The sequence below is a fragment of the Ipomoea triloba genome, chromosome 9 (genome assembly GCF_003576645.1).
Source record: "Ipomoea triloba cultivar NCNSP0323 chromosome 9, ASM357664v1".
Taxonomy (NCBI): Eukaryota; Viridiplantae; Streptophyta; class Magnoliopsida; order Solanales; family Convolvulaceae; genus Ipomoea; species Ipomoea triloba.
In genome coordinates, this window is record NC_044924.1 from 23,233,805 (window position 1) to 23,249,169 (window position 15,365).

At 37.1% G+C, this 15,365-nt stretch overlaps 1 protein-coding gene across 1 annotated transcript; it reads right to left on the reverse strand.

The window, feature by feature from the left end:
- Nucleotides 1-2,068: 2,068 nt before the first annotated feature.
- Nucleotides 2,069-13,495, reverse strand: LOC116029399 (probable methyltransferase PMT13). The gene is made up of 7 exons (XM_031271387.1): nt 12,802-13,495; nt 12,178-12,381; nt 11,890-12,100; nt 11,539-11,800; nt 11,046-11,420; nt 10,340-10,435; nt 2,069-2,555 (listed from the first exon to the last, which is right to left on the reverse strand). The coding sequence occupies exons 1-7, from the start codon at nt 13,219-13,221 to the stop codon at nt 2,330-2,332; spliced, it is 1,794 nt and encodes a 597-aa protein (XP_031127247.1). The 5' UTR covers nt 13,222-13,495; the 3' UTR covers nt 2,069-2,329.
- Nucleotides 13,496-15,365: the final 1,870 nt, after the last annotated feature.

Genomic DNA, 15,365 nt, shown 5'->3' on the forward strand with positions numbered 1-15,365 from the left:
AAACCAATCCCTCTCTCTCTCTCTCTATATATATATATATATATATATATATATATATATATATATATATATAGAGAGAGAGAGAGAGAGAGAGAGAGAGAGTTAGTGCCATCTAAGGTCCTCCGAGTATAGTGTTTTAGCCACGTTTAGTCCTAAACTTTCAAATTACCACATGTGGTCCTTCGACTTTCAAATTGTTACCATCCGTAATCCAAGTTAACCACCAAAAGTCCTTCAACTATCAAATTTTAACCACACATGGTCCTTCAACTATCAAATTTTTACCACCCATGGTCCTTACAAGAAGACCATGGATGGTTAAATTTTTAAAATTGAAGGACCGTGGGTGGTAAACTTAGACCACGGATAGTAACAATTTGAAAAGTCGAAGGACCATGGGTGGTAATTTGAAAGTTTAGGACTAAACGTGGCTAAACCATTATACTCGGAGGACCCCATATGGCATTAACTCTCTCTCTCTCTCTCTCTCTCTCTATACATATATATATATATATATATATATATATATATATATATATATATATATATATATATATATATTACTACTAAAATGCGGTTGCGCCTTCTCGTGCAGTCGGTGCGGTTTACACCTAGTGATAGGAAAATACACAAACACTCTCTCCTAATTGTGCATTTCCAAACACTATATAATACTACCTCCGTCCCAAAATGGTTGTCTGGTTCGTTTAACGAGGCTTGACTGAAGTAATTTTTAATCCAATTTTTCATATTATTAAGTTTAGCATTAATATATAAAATTTATATATTTAGAAACTACATTAAAAGTACTATTAAACACAAAAAATTAAATTTAAAAATAATAAAAAATTACTAAAGAAAATAAGCAAAGAAGAAAGAATTGGTTTGACCAATGAATAGTAAATAGGACAGGTAAAATGGGACAGAGGGAGTATATATTTGCATACCTAGTGGTGTATTTTTTGGTAATACATACCTAATTGTGCATATTTGTTTTGTGCATTTCCTAACATTGAGTGATGTATTTTATAAACACTAATAGTGTAAACCGCACCGACCATACGAAAAGACGCAGCCGCACCTGAACTCTACCCCTCTCTCTCTCTCTCTCTCTCTCTCTCTCTCTCTATATATATATATATATATATATATATATATATATATAATATTAATCAAATGCGGCCTGTGCATTACGTGCGCTCATGTGGCCCAACATATGCCGTTGGATTGAGGTGATCTGACGGTGGAGGTTATATATTAGGATTTAGGAAGTTTAATTCGCGTAACTTAAGTGGGGGCTTTATGGTAATTGTAAGTGGGAAGGTAATGTTAGAGTACAGAATACACCAACAAACGTATTATTAAAACACACCATTCAACGACTAAAATGCACCAGTTTTTAGATTAAAACACACCACTTAACAACCACACACCAAATGCAACTACTCTCGTAAAATTCACCACCATGTGTATTAAAACACACCATTCTACGTTATAAAATGCACCACTGGACAAATTAAAACACACCATTTCCCACCATACCGAAATACACCACTCAATTCAAATGCACCAACAAAATTAAAACACACCATTATACGTTATAAAATGCACCAGTTCTCATATTAAAACACACCACTTAACCACCACACACCAAATACACATATTATTGCAAATTACATAAATATTATCTCAAGTATGAGCCAGATTAATGTTGATAATGCACAGACTATTGCGAATTACTCCATTCTCGTTCCTCTGTTGGAGTCGACCTGTGCGTTTTGTTTGGAACGGAGCGCTCGTTACTGGTGATGGAGTCCCTTCTACGCTCATCTTGTGTTTGTTGCTCAGTGCTCGTCGACTTCAAGTCTCCGTCGTCATCTGATCTGGTTTTGAACTTGTAGTGAATTGTCAACATTATCATTCCTGTTCGCGTAGCTAAAGATCAAGCGTTTGTATTGTTTGGATTAATGGTGCAAATCAAGCCACACAGCCGCACGAGAGAGACTGGCCGCATCTGATGGGGCCTATATATATATATAAACCTCCGGAGCGAAAGCAATCAAAGAAGTGCTTCGAAGAAATTAATGATGAATTGATGATTATGGTGTACAATAAATAAGTGGTCAAGCTTACTAGCTTATAGTACAGTCATGTCATTCCTTTTCAGATGCTAAGGAACTTCCATATATGTACACTCCCCTTCCATTCTATTACAGCAACCCCATTTACCAAACTTAGGAAACAACACAGTTGTACAAAGTGCATGCAGCGTCATCTATACGTGTGCCAACACTTGGATTTATATAGTAAACAAACAGGAAAGCTTCCATCAGTGGGAGGAGGTTGAAGATAGGTTCCAAAGTTTCTTTGTTGCTACCAGGATTTTCTCCCTCCCATTTGAACCAGGCTCTTTCTCGTAGATGCTTGTTGTCCATCTTACAGCATGAGCAATTCGTTCGGTTCTGTCAATCACTTCAGGTGAATCTCGAATTACAACACTCCCTTCTGGCCTTAACATTCTATCAATTTCCACCATCAAATCCACAAGGTTACACCTGAAAATGTAGGAGATATCAGATCGCTTTCCACAGCTCAAGGGCTTTTTACCTGGCAGTGTTTCTCTTTTTTCCATAGTGGGATGGAGATTTTGGGAAAGGAATCACATAAAAAAAGCCAAGATCATAGCTTAGCTCAAACAACTAAATTTCTTAATATGATATGCCAGGGACACATCAGGTGCTGATGATTAGATATATAGCTATGGACAAAAATTAATTACAAATTAAGTCTAGATTAAGAACGGGACATGCATGTGTGCGCACAAACATATTTAAAATGCGAACTTCACTCTGCTTAACCTTGAACTTAGACAGTACGAACATTGTAATATCTTGCTTTATGCATTTTTTCAGGAAGCTACTTCCTACTATGTTTAAGTGGTTTTGCTCGTCAAAGTGAAACATTGGGGTAATTGTAGAATTTGTCTCTACTTGTTGGTAGTGCTAACTTCTCGTCCCTAAGTTATACTGACGTTGAAAATTTATCTTTTTTCTAAGACGTCGTGCTTACTTCTCGTCCATAAGCTATAATTTACGTTGCAAATTTAGTCCCTAATGTTTTGTTAGAAAAAGGACAAAATTTGCAACATCAGTTATAGGCTTATAGCTTAGGGACGAGAAGTGAGCACGGCCAACAAACAAGGACTAATCCTACAATTACCATATAACTTAGGGACAAAAAGTACAATTTTCCCAAAAAGTTACCTCACTACAATTGCAACGATTAGATTTTTAGTTACTATCAGTTGCTAAAAGACATTTCTTTTACAATCATGCATGAACAAAATGAGTTAGAGAGAATATTTAGATTGATAATTCTTGAGAAATTGAAGAGCAGAAAACTTTTATTATTTCTGTATTTCACACTTTTACACACTGATACACATATATATTCAAATAGAAAAGGACATAATTCCCTAAATCCTGGCATTATCCCTGATAATGCTCCACTACCTGAAATCCCTGAACATGCTTCCTATTTTATATTATTATGTCTAACAAAAAGAAGAAATAAGATATTTCAACACTCACCCTCAAGCTGGAGCATATAAATCAAATGCTCCTAGCTTGCTAGAAATGAAATCAATCCTAGGTCCACGAAGAGATTTAGTGAGGATATCAGCAAGTTGATCATTTGATCCAACAAATGTGGTGACAATGTCTCCTGATGCAACCTTCTCTCGTATAAAATGGCAATCAACCTCGATATGTTTGGTCCTTTCATGAAAGACAGGGTTGGATGCAATGTGTAGAGCTGCCTGATTATCACAAACTAACTTCATAGGACCGATCTTACAAAAATCGAGTTCTATGAGGAGCTGTTTCACCCAAATTAATTCACAAATCCCCAATGCCATTGCTCGGTATTCTGCTTCTGCACTTGACCGTGCAACCACATCTTGTTTCTTGCTTTTCCAAGAAATAAGATTACCTCCAAATAAAATGCAGTATCCTGATGTTGATCTCCTATCCCAAGGACACCCTGCCCAATCTGCGTCTGTGTAGCCAACAATTTCTGTATGTCCGTGATCTTTGTAGATTAAACTTGTACCTGGAGATCTTTTCACATATCTTAAAATTCTGATAGTTGCATCCCAATGACTTTGACATGGTTCTTGCAAAAACTGACTAATGACACTTACAGCAAAGGAAATATCAGGAAGAGTGATAGTTAAGTATAATAACTTGCCTACTAATCTCCGATACCTGCTTGGATCTGATAGAGGCTCCCCCTGTCTTGGAAGAAGTTTGACATTTTGATCCATAGGCGTATCAACTGGTTTACTATTTGTCATGCTTGTTTCTTCAAGAATATCCAAAGCGTATTTCCGTTGTGATATGTAGATACCTTGATTGGATTGAGCAACTTCAATACCTAGGAAATATTTTAACTTTCCAAGGTCCTTTGTCTCAAAATGTTGAAACAAATGTTTCTTTAGTTCATTTATTCCTCTCATATCATCACCTGTGACAACAATATCATCAACATAAATCACTAAATATATGCTTTTTCCAAATAGATGTCTATAAAAGACAGAATGGTCAGCTTTGCTTTGAATCATGCCAAATTGTTGAACCACATCACTAAATCTTCCAAACCATGCACGTGGAGATTGCTTCAATCCATAGAGAGAGCGTTTGAGGCGACAAACAAGATTCGTTCCAGTCTTAGCCACAAAACCAGGAGGCTGCTCCATATATACCTCTTCTTTCAAGTCTCCATGCAAGAAGGCATTTTTTATATCCAACTGATACAATGTCCAGTGACGATTTGCTGCCATTGAAAGGAAATGACGAATGGATGCAATTTTAGCAACGGGTGAAAAAGTGTCGGTGTAGTCAATGCCAAAAACCTGCGTGTACCCTTTAGCCACTAGTCTGGCTTTAAGTCTGTCAATTTGTCCATCCGGACCAACCTTCACATTATACACCCATCTACAACCAACTACAGTTTTTCCAGGAGGCAAAGGAACTAACTCCCAGGTTCCAGATGAGTGTAGTGCTTCCATTTCATCAATCATTGCTTGCCTCCATTCCGAATGAGTTAATGCTTCTTTGACATTTTTTGGAATAGACACATTAGATAAACTGGTAATGAAAGCACAATACTCTGGAGACAACCGTTTTTGTGTAAGGAAGTTATAAATAGGATAAGGATTTCGAGTGGATCTTTTACCTATTCGACTGGCAATTGGGGAGCTTGTTGTGGTATTTTGGACCGTGTCAGTGGGCAACGCTGGTGTCGGACATGAATCAACCAAGCATTCATCCTCTTGAGAGCCTTGACGATTGCGCCGCTGGTAGGTGTACAAGAAAGGTGAACTCTGTCTTTCTTGAATGGTTGACAATGGTGTAGTTCTTTCAGCAACATCAGGAGACACAGGTTCTGTGGAAGTAGTTCTTTCAGCAACATCAGGAGACACAAGTTCTGTGAAAGTAGGAACAGGAAGAATTTCTGTGGCTTTTAGTGGTTCCACCAAGAAGTCAGATTCATCAACTGAAGTGGAGGAGAAAAAAAGTGTAGTTTCAAAAAATGTGACATCAAAGGAAGTATAGAAACGATGTGTTTTGGGACAATAACACCTAAAACCTTTTTGGAGGCGAGAGTACCCAATGAACAAACATTTTATAGCCTTGGCATCAAGTTTGTCTCGTCCTGGGGTGGAGTCATGGACGAAGCAAGTACACCCGAAAACCCGTAATGGAAGCTTGTAGAGGGGTTCTTGTGGGAGTAAAAGATTAAGAGGAATTTTTCCTTGTAACACAGAAGATGGCATTCGATTTATGAGATGACAAGAATGAAGTATAGCATCTCCCCAAAATCTTTTAGGGACCTTGTGATGAATGAGCAAAGTGCGGGCTGTGTCAACAAGATGACGTATCTTCCGTTCAGCAACTCCATTTTGCTGAGGGGTCCTAGCACATGAAGATTCATGAAGTATTCCATGTGCGGAAAAGAAAGAAGTAAAAGAGTCAGAGAAATATTCTCTGGCATTGTCACTGCGTAGAACTTTGAGAGAAACTCCAAATTGATTCATGACTTCATTGTAAAATGTTTTGAACACATCAAATAGTTCAAACCGATTTTTCATTAGAAAGACCCAACTGCATCGAGAAAAATCATCAATGAAGACAACAAAATACAAGAACCCTAAGGTGGTTGAAACACGACATGGTCCCCAAACATCAGAGTGAACTAGAGAAAAAGGTGTACTGACCCTTCTATTCACTCTACTAGGATATGAGGCTCTTGAGTGTTTCCCAAGTTGACAAGACTCACATTCTATGTTCTTTAAATCTGACAAGCCAGGAACAAGTTGTTTTAATTTATTAATATTGGGATGCCCAAGGCGACAATGGCTAAGGAGAGGTGAAACAGTAGCGGCGCAAGCTATGTTGGTATTGGTAGAGCCTAAAAGGTGGTAGAGTCCTTGTGATTCATGTCCCGTACCAAGCATTTCCCTTGTCTGTCGATCCTGAATAACCACAGAATCAGAAGAAAAGGTAACAAGGCAATTAAGGGAGTGAGTTAGTTGATGAATTGAAATCAAGTTGAAAGGACAACCGGGAATGTAAAGAACATGTTCTAAAGAAAAGGAATGGATAGTGACTTTTCCAATTCCCTTAGCTTTCCCTTTTGATCCATCACCAAAGGTAACAGATGGAAGAGAATCAGAGAAATCAATTTTGGAGAAAAAAGAGGGATTACCAGATATGTGATCGGTGGCCCCAGAGTCTAAAACCCAAACAGAGTTTGATTGTGAAGCAAGAGCAGTGTGGGAGCTGTCTGGAGAAATGGTTGTCTTAGCAGCCTTTAATTGCAAGAATTCTGCATACTCAGCTTTTGAGATAACTTGTGTATTTGAATCCTCAGTATCTGAATTCGCAGATTGAGCTATATTAACCATAGTTGGTTTCCCATGAAGTTTCTAGCAAACCTCACGAGTGTGTCCTTGTTTGTTACAAAAGTCACAAAAACGGGTAGAGTTTCGTCCTCCACCTCGACCATCTCGATTGCCTCCTCGACCTCTTCCTCTATGGTGACTTTGAGTAGTAAGGGCAGAATGATCAACAATGGTTGATGATGTACTTCCTTTATAAATAGAGGAGACTTGAAGAAGTCTTTTGAACATTTCTTTGGTATTTGGGACAGCTCCATCACCAAGTATACTGTTTCGGACTTGTTCAAATTCTGGTTCAAGCTTGGCAAGTGTAAGAACAACAAAGAACTTGTCGCATTGAGTAAGTTGTTCTTCGGGTGATCCTCCAATAGGCATGAGTTTGTTGAATTCAGCCATGAGTCCTTGGATTTTCCCCAAAAATTTTTCCATGGACATTTCTAACTTCTTGATATTTAATATTTCACTGACAATGAAATAAAAACGAGAGACATCGTTTGTATAAAGAGATTGAGCCTGTTTCCATACAGAAAAACAGGTTCTGAATGGCCTAAACATGGGGATCAATTCAGGGGCAAGAGATTGCCATAATAGACTGCATAGTTGGGCATCAACTCTCTTCCAAATATCCTTTTCATGCTGGATTTCTTCTGCTGTTGTAGTGAGGTGATCAACCACTCCTTGACCCATAAACCATAGTTCTACTGCTGATGCCCAATCTTGATAATTTTGGGAACCAATGAGTTTTTCACTGGTGATAGTTAAACTCCCAGAAAGATTTGGAACATAGACTTTAGGTTGATCGGGAAAGAGAAGTTTGAAGTTGGAAGAGAAGTTTGAACTGGAAGGGAAGTTTGAACGGGAGGAGAAGTGTTCTGGACACTTTCAATAATTTCTTCATCTGCCATATTGATAAAATAAAAGTGAGAAAATCAGGATAGGGTCGCAGCAGGGAGATAGGCTGATCTGGAAATTTTCGCCGGAAAACGTCGCCGGAAAAGTGCCTCACGCGCCGGCGCGTGGTGTCGGAATTGCATCGCCGGGGTGGCGCGTGAGGGCCCGTGAGGGGGTGACAGGTTGCCGGAAAAAGATGGGCAAGGTCGCCGGAGTTTTTATTGAAGGTTTGTTGCAGTAGTTTGTTGATAGAAGCTCTCAGGTTTGTTGTACTAGAAGTGAAGCAGATTGGCAGTGAAGCTGATGGACATTTCTGAGGAAGGGAAGAAATTTTCAGGCCTAAGAAGGAGCAGGCTCTGATACCATCTTGAGAAATTGAAGAGCAGAAAACTTTTATTATTTCTGTATTTCACACTTTTACACACTGATACACATATATATTCAAATAGAAAAGGACATAATTCCCTAAATCCTGGCATTATCCCTGATAATGCTCCACTACCTGCTCCACTATCTGAAATCCCTGAACATGCTTCCTATTTTATATTATTATGTCTAACAAAAAGAAGAAATAAGATATTTCAACAATAATGATAAAGTAGTAAAACTACTGAAACTATCATTATAAGATCTTGCAATGGTCAACATGACACTTCAAGCCATAAAAGAACAAGCAGTAACTATTGCATATTACAATTAAATGGTCTTTCAAATTGGAAACCATTCTATCAAATTGGTGGATGCAAAGATTAACTTCTCCATATTAGATGCTCCAAAATGTAAGAACTGCTAATTTATAGCTATATGGACTATCATAAACAACGAATTCATGCATAGTAACCATTTAAAAGTCAATAGGATCATACATACCTACTCTTGCCGGAACTAGGATCCTTTGTAAGAGATTCAATAGCAGCTACATGAATTAGATCATAGGTCCGAGGATATGTTGAGAAAGGCTCACACCTGAAATCGTAATCAACTGTTAACTCTCAACCTTAATCAATCCTCTGTGCTTCGTGTGTGTGTTTTATGATGGGGTTTGTTTGGGGGGTGGATTTTTGGCTGTGCTTAAGGAAAACATCATCTCCAACTATTACTGGCTAAATTGTTAATTTGCCAATTGCAAGGACGGTAGCTTTCAGAATAAATAAGACAGAAGCAGTAGTGACAAAAGTCAGGCAGAAACAGCTGGTAGATTAGTCTAAACTTTAAAATGTTACATAGGTAGGCAATTCACTTCAGAAAACCAGAGTCAATGTGGGTTATTAAAAAGATCCAATCCAGTTCACAAAGCACCAGTGTCATATAGGATCTGGGGAGGCAGATGTTCAAATATAAGGGTAATCCTATACATAGTTCAGTATAAGCAATTATTGGAATTAAATGAATTTGTTCATTGTTTACTTAGTTAAGGAACCAACAGGTTACAGTAAATTCCTTCAAACCAATAAATTGAATATAACATGATGCAGCTTTATATATTTCAGAATACCCTGGTACCTGCTACGTTAATATTTTTCAGAGAGTAGAGTGCTCTATNGAGTTGGAAGAGAAGTTTGAACTGGAAGGGAAGTTTGAACGGGAGGAGAAGTGTTCTGGACACTTTCAATAATTTCTTCATCTGCCATATTGATAAAATAAAAGTGAGAAAATCAGGATAGGGTCGCAGCAGGGAGATAGGCTGATCTGGAAATTTTCGCCGGAAAACGTCGCCGGAAAAGTGCCTCACGCGCCGGCGCGTGGTGTCGGAATTGCATCGCCGGGGTGGCGCGTGAGGGCCCGTGAGGGGGTGACAGGTTGCCGGAAAAAGATGGGCAAGGTCGCCGGAGTTTTTATTGAAGGTTTGTTGCAGTAGTTTGTTGATAGAAGCTCTCAGGTTTGTTGTACTAGAAGTGAAGCAGATTGGCAGTGAAGCTGATGGACATTTCTGAGGAAGGGAAGAAATTTTCAGGCCTAAGAAGGAGCAGGCTCTGATACCATCTTGAGAAATTGAAGAGCAGAAAACTTTTATTATTTCTGTATTTCACACTTTTACACACTGATACACATATATATTCAAATAGAAAAGGACATAATTCCCTAAATCCTGGCATTATCCCTGATAATGCTCCACTACCTGCTCCACTATCTGAAATCCCTGAACATGCTTCCTATTTTATATTATTATGTCTAACAAAAAGAAGAAATAAGATATTTCAACAATAATGATAAAGTAGTAAAACTACTGAAACTATCATTATAAGATCTTGCAATGGTCAACATGACACTTCAAGCCATAAAAGAACAAGCAGTAACTATTGCATATTACAATTAAATGGTCTTTCAAATTGGAAACCATTCTATCAAATTGGTGGATGCAAAGATTAACTTCTCCATATTAGATGCTCCAAAATGTAAGAACTGCTAATTTATAGCTATATGGACTATCATAAACAACGAATTCATGCATAGTAACCATTTAAAAGTCAATAGGATCATACATACCTACTCTTGCCGGAACTAGGATCCTTTGTAAGAGATTCAATAGCAGCTACATGAATTAGATCATAGGTCCGAGGATATGTTGAGAAAGGCTCACACCTGAAATCGTAATCAACTGTTAACTCTCAACCTTAATCAATCCTCTGTGCTTCGTGTGTGTGTTTTATGATGGGGTTTGTTTGGGGGGTGGATTTTTGGCTGTGCTTAAGGAAAACATCATCTCCAACTATTACTGGCTAAATTGTTAATTTGCCAATTGCAAGGACGGTAGCTTTCAGAATAAATAAGACAGAAGCAGTAGTGACAAAAGTCAGGCAGAAACAGCTGGTAGATTAGTCTAAACTTTAAAATGTTACATAGGTAGGCAATTCACTTCAGAAAACCAGAGTCAATGTGGGTTATTAAAAAGATCCAATCCAGTTCACAAAGCACCAGTGTCATATAGGATCTGGGGAGGCAGATGTTCAAATATAAGGGTAATCCTATACATAGTTCAGTATAAGCAATTATTGGAATTAAATGAATTTGTTCATTGTTTACTTAGTTAAGGAACCAACAGGTTACAGTAAATTCCTTCAAACCAATAAATTGAATATAACATGATGCAGCTTTATATATTTCAGAATACCCTGGTACCTGCTACGTTAATATTTTTCAGAGAGTAGAGTGCTCTATGTCAGGGGAAGATTAAAGTGCTAGAATGACATACCAATCATGGTAAACCCCAATGAGTCCTCTATCATAAATGACATCAAGTGTTAATGGCTTATGAGCAGGAACAACATTCATCACCCAAACAGGATCAGAAATTATTGCTGCAGCGAAGCCTCCCAAAAATGCATTCATGTCCATGACATTTCGTACAGTTGGAGTTCCCAGTTTCAAGTTTAATGAGTTTTTGTAATATGCTACCCTCCTTGTCCATCTTCTATTGTCTGCTTCAAAAACATTGATTCCACTTTTTAATAAAACGATCCTTGAAGAAGCTTCTATCAACCTCTGTGGCCATTTTGGAATTGACCCAATTGCATAGTCTCCTTTCACAGAAGATGTCCTGCTCACACATTTTTTAAGTTTGAAGTACCTACCAACATGGAAACCATGTCAGCTATATAAATATCAAGGTTGAAGCTGCATTGGCAAGTGCGTTAGAACAAAGAGATAAAAGTCAATTCAACAATAATGCACACAAGGAACATCACCATGCAACACTTGGTTCATCGAATTCATCACACAGTTCAAGCCCAAATTCATTTTGGTTTGGAAGACATGAATCCCCACTGGGCTTTTTCCAGACAGCAGTGTTACCATCCACAACAATCAACTCGTAACACAATGAACTGGCCACAGCTTGGAGATCTGCCCACTCCTTATCCTGTTTAGACCATTGTACAGGAGGACCAGAGACAACAAAGTAGCCTCCTGGGCGAAGTAACCGATCAACTTCAATAAAGTATGTTGCATCTGCACATACCAGTTGTTTTGTTAAAATCAGAAGCATATTAGTAGTAAGATAATAGCAGCAAGTGTGCGCTGAGATATAGAAAACTTACTATATGCTGTGAAAGGAATCAAACACCGAGAACAATGCACCAAATCAAATGAGAAAGCAGGAAATGGGAGCCTGCGTGTCCCAAGCATGGCAACAAGTGCAGGTACTCCTCGCTCCAAGGCAAATTGTATTTGTGATTTGTGTGAATCTCTTGGAGCAAAAGAAACAGTCAACATCTCTTTGGAAAGTAGATAACCACCAAAACTGGCAACCTACAGGTGTAAGGAGCTAAATAGTTTCAGAGCAGTAGATACCAATGAGTTCAAAGAAACAAAAATGGAATGCTTACCCCACATCCCATATCAAGGGCAGTTCTTAAAACTCCATCACCTAAAGGAATATACTGCTTGAGTTTCTCAATATACTGCTCTGCCCCATCTGGGAACATTGTGCCACCTCCAGGAAAGATGAAATATGGACCTTCCCTTTTCATCCATCCTTGGTGACCTTTCCTGTCAGCTATTTTATTGTAAGGCATGTTGTCATGAAATATCTGCAAAGGATAAAACACAGATTCATCAGTGATCAGACATAAAACATATTAATCACAGATCAAGCCACTCATGAAAAGGTAATGCCAAAATGGAATCTTTTAAGGATGGAATATGACTGACTGTAATCTTAAAACAAGTCATTAGCACAATGCATCAATGGTTAACCAAAATTGAAGAAATCACCAAAAGTACATCACTACCATACTACACTTAATGGGAAACAGGTTAAGCCATCCATCAAAGGATGACTGCCCCATTGTATCACTGAAAAGACATTGAGTAATTGGAACCATATGCCAAATTATATACGAATGAATTACTATTTCTCACAGCCGCACTAGGAAACAAATAAATGGATCTCAGAAAATAGCTTAAACTCAGTTAACTTGCGCATGAAACGAAATAAAGGGAAAATCCACCTTATGCAAACTCTCCGGCCACCGGACAGGAACTTTGTATCCCTCAGGGGGTGGAATCAAGCAAATCTGTGTCTCGTGAGGCAAAGGACAATGCCGCTCCCGGTAGTAATTCATCTCTCGACTAAGTTGGCTGTTAATTCTGGGGTCCTCACAAGGCATATGGTCCACATAATCAGCAGGACAGAACTGGATCGGGGCGATCTCCCTGCCCGACTCCACGAGCGCGACGAGGAGGCTTCGCTGCTGCGAATCCCCTGAAAGCAGCGCCTGCCGGCCGGATGCCGCCAGAGAGTCACCCAACGGCGTGAAGACGAGGAGGAAAAAAACGAACACCGCCGCGAAGAAGGCCGCAAACACCAGATCAAGCAGCTGCCACTTGCGCGCATTCCGGTGCGATGAAAATAAGCTTAAATGACCCATTTTTCAATTCACATCAACTTTAAGTTCCTACTCAAGATCCGATCATATCCAAAATGCACCCAGCTGCTATAAACTACTCCATTACGCGATTTCCATATGTGTACAAGAGTCTACTACCGCAGTGGAAATGCCAGTGCTGAACCGTATGAAGGGTGCATAACATTTAACGCAAGTTGATGAATGCTGATCTGAGCTTAGGGAGTAAATGCAACAAGGGTTTGCTGCAGAGTGGGAGAAAACACTCACTCACAGACTGCAATTGGGAAAAAGAAGGTTTGGGGGTTTAAGGATCGGAGTCATAGATTAGTTCAACTTTCTAATTCTATAATATTTTGAATTGGTAAATTATTTTATTTTTTTATGGCATTTACCACCCTTGACAATTTTTTGGTGAATTATGGTCCTTACAAGTTACAACTATGTGATTATGAATAAAAATTTATTTTTTTTAATATGTTAAATTTAAATTATTTGTATAATAAAGGTACATTATTTGATAGTTTATCTCTCAAAATGTATGCATCATTTGCTTTTGACAAGAATTTTTAAAAAGTTAACTCTATTTATGCCTTTCTACTCTCTTACAATTTTGTAAACATTTCTATCATCTTTCTTAATCTCATATGTAGACATTTATTCATCTTTCTTCAACAAATTCTTCCTATATTCTATGTCTTCTTTTCTTATTTATACCCCAAGTAATTATACAAAAATAAATGAACGTAATACTTCTAAAAATCATCATCTCTGCATTTTCCTTTGCTAGAAGAAGATTTAAAAGCAAAATAGAGATTAGTGGTGTTTACAAATCTGAAGGATGGAGAGCATTGCTGCCATTGAGCTGCAAACAGTGTTGCAAAAATCCCGCCTAGGCATTGATTAATCGCCGCGCTAGGCGCTACATGGTTGCAGTAGGTGGTAGTCGGGCGGTAGACTAGCGCCTAGCACCTAAGCGGTCTAGGCGGCGACCTATAAATACAAAAAAGTAGTGCATATGTGTGGGTGTATGTCATATATTATATTATATATTATATATATATATCTTTTACTTCTCTTATTTATAGAAACTAGTGTATTACCCGTGCAATGCACGGATAAATTTTTTTAATTATATGTTTATATAATAAAATTAATGATGAAATTATAAATAATTCTAATATTTGAAATTATAAGATTTGTATATTGGTGTTGAAATTGATTACTTAAAAATTATATTAGGAAAAAGTCTAAACAAAAAAGTAGAACGAAGAGAAGGGCTAATTGATACGCAGTATTATTTTAAGTAACAAAAATCAAATGAAGGGAATCTCTATGTTTAATTACCATTAAAGTGTTAAACACACAGGTTGATATTATGGACATAATATGTGTATATTTAATTTCTTTTAATTATAGACATAATATGTGTATGTTTAATTTTATATATGGACAGAAAAAGTTACCATTAATTTCAATAAAAATGAGGTCGTTTTATTATTACTACAATATATTAATTAAGGAGTATAGATTATACTTAATTAATATTATGCTAATTATGACATCCATGTAATATGAATAATTATGATAAATAAGGAGTATATATTATTCTTATTAAAATAATATGTGTATGTTTAATTTTGGACGTAATATGTGTATGTTTAATTTTCTATATGGGCAGAAAAATTTATCATTAATTCCAATAAAAAAGAGATCATTTTATTATGATTACAATATAGTACTTAGGGAGTTTATATTATACTTAGTTTGTATTAATTCCTTAATTGCCATAATTTTTAAGATTTTATTCAAAAGTAATCAAAGGAAGTGCACGGATAATTGGTATTATTTGAAGTAAAAAAAAATATAAAATCATCCTAAGAAAGGATTTTCTATGTTTAATTACCATAATAAATTTAGATGTTAAATATGGTTGTTAATTACCATTTAGATGATAAATAATATAGTGTAATTGCCTATATAGATTATCATAATAATAAACGGGTTAACATATGTATCAGTATTATATATAAAAAAGGAAGGAAGCCTTTTAGGTAAATTATATTAGAAAAAGTCAATTTATTAAAATATTATAGGAAAATTATATTAGAGAAATTATATTAGAAAATTGATTAGCTGTTATCAATCATGGTAATTTTTTCTATTTG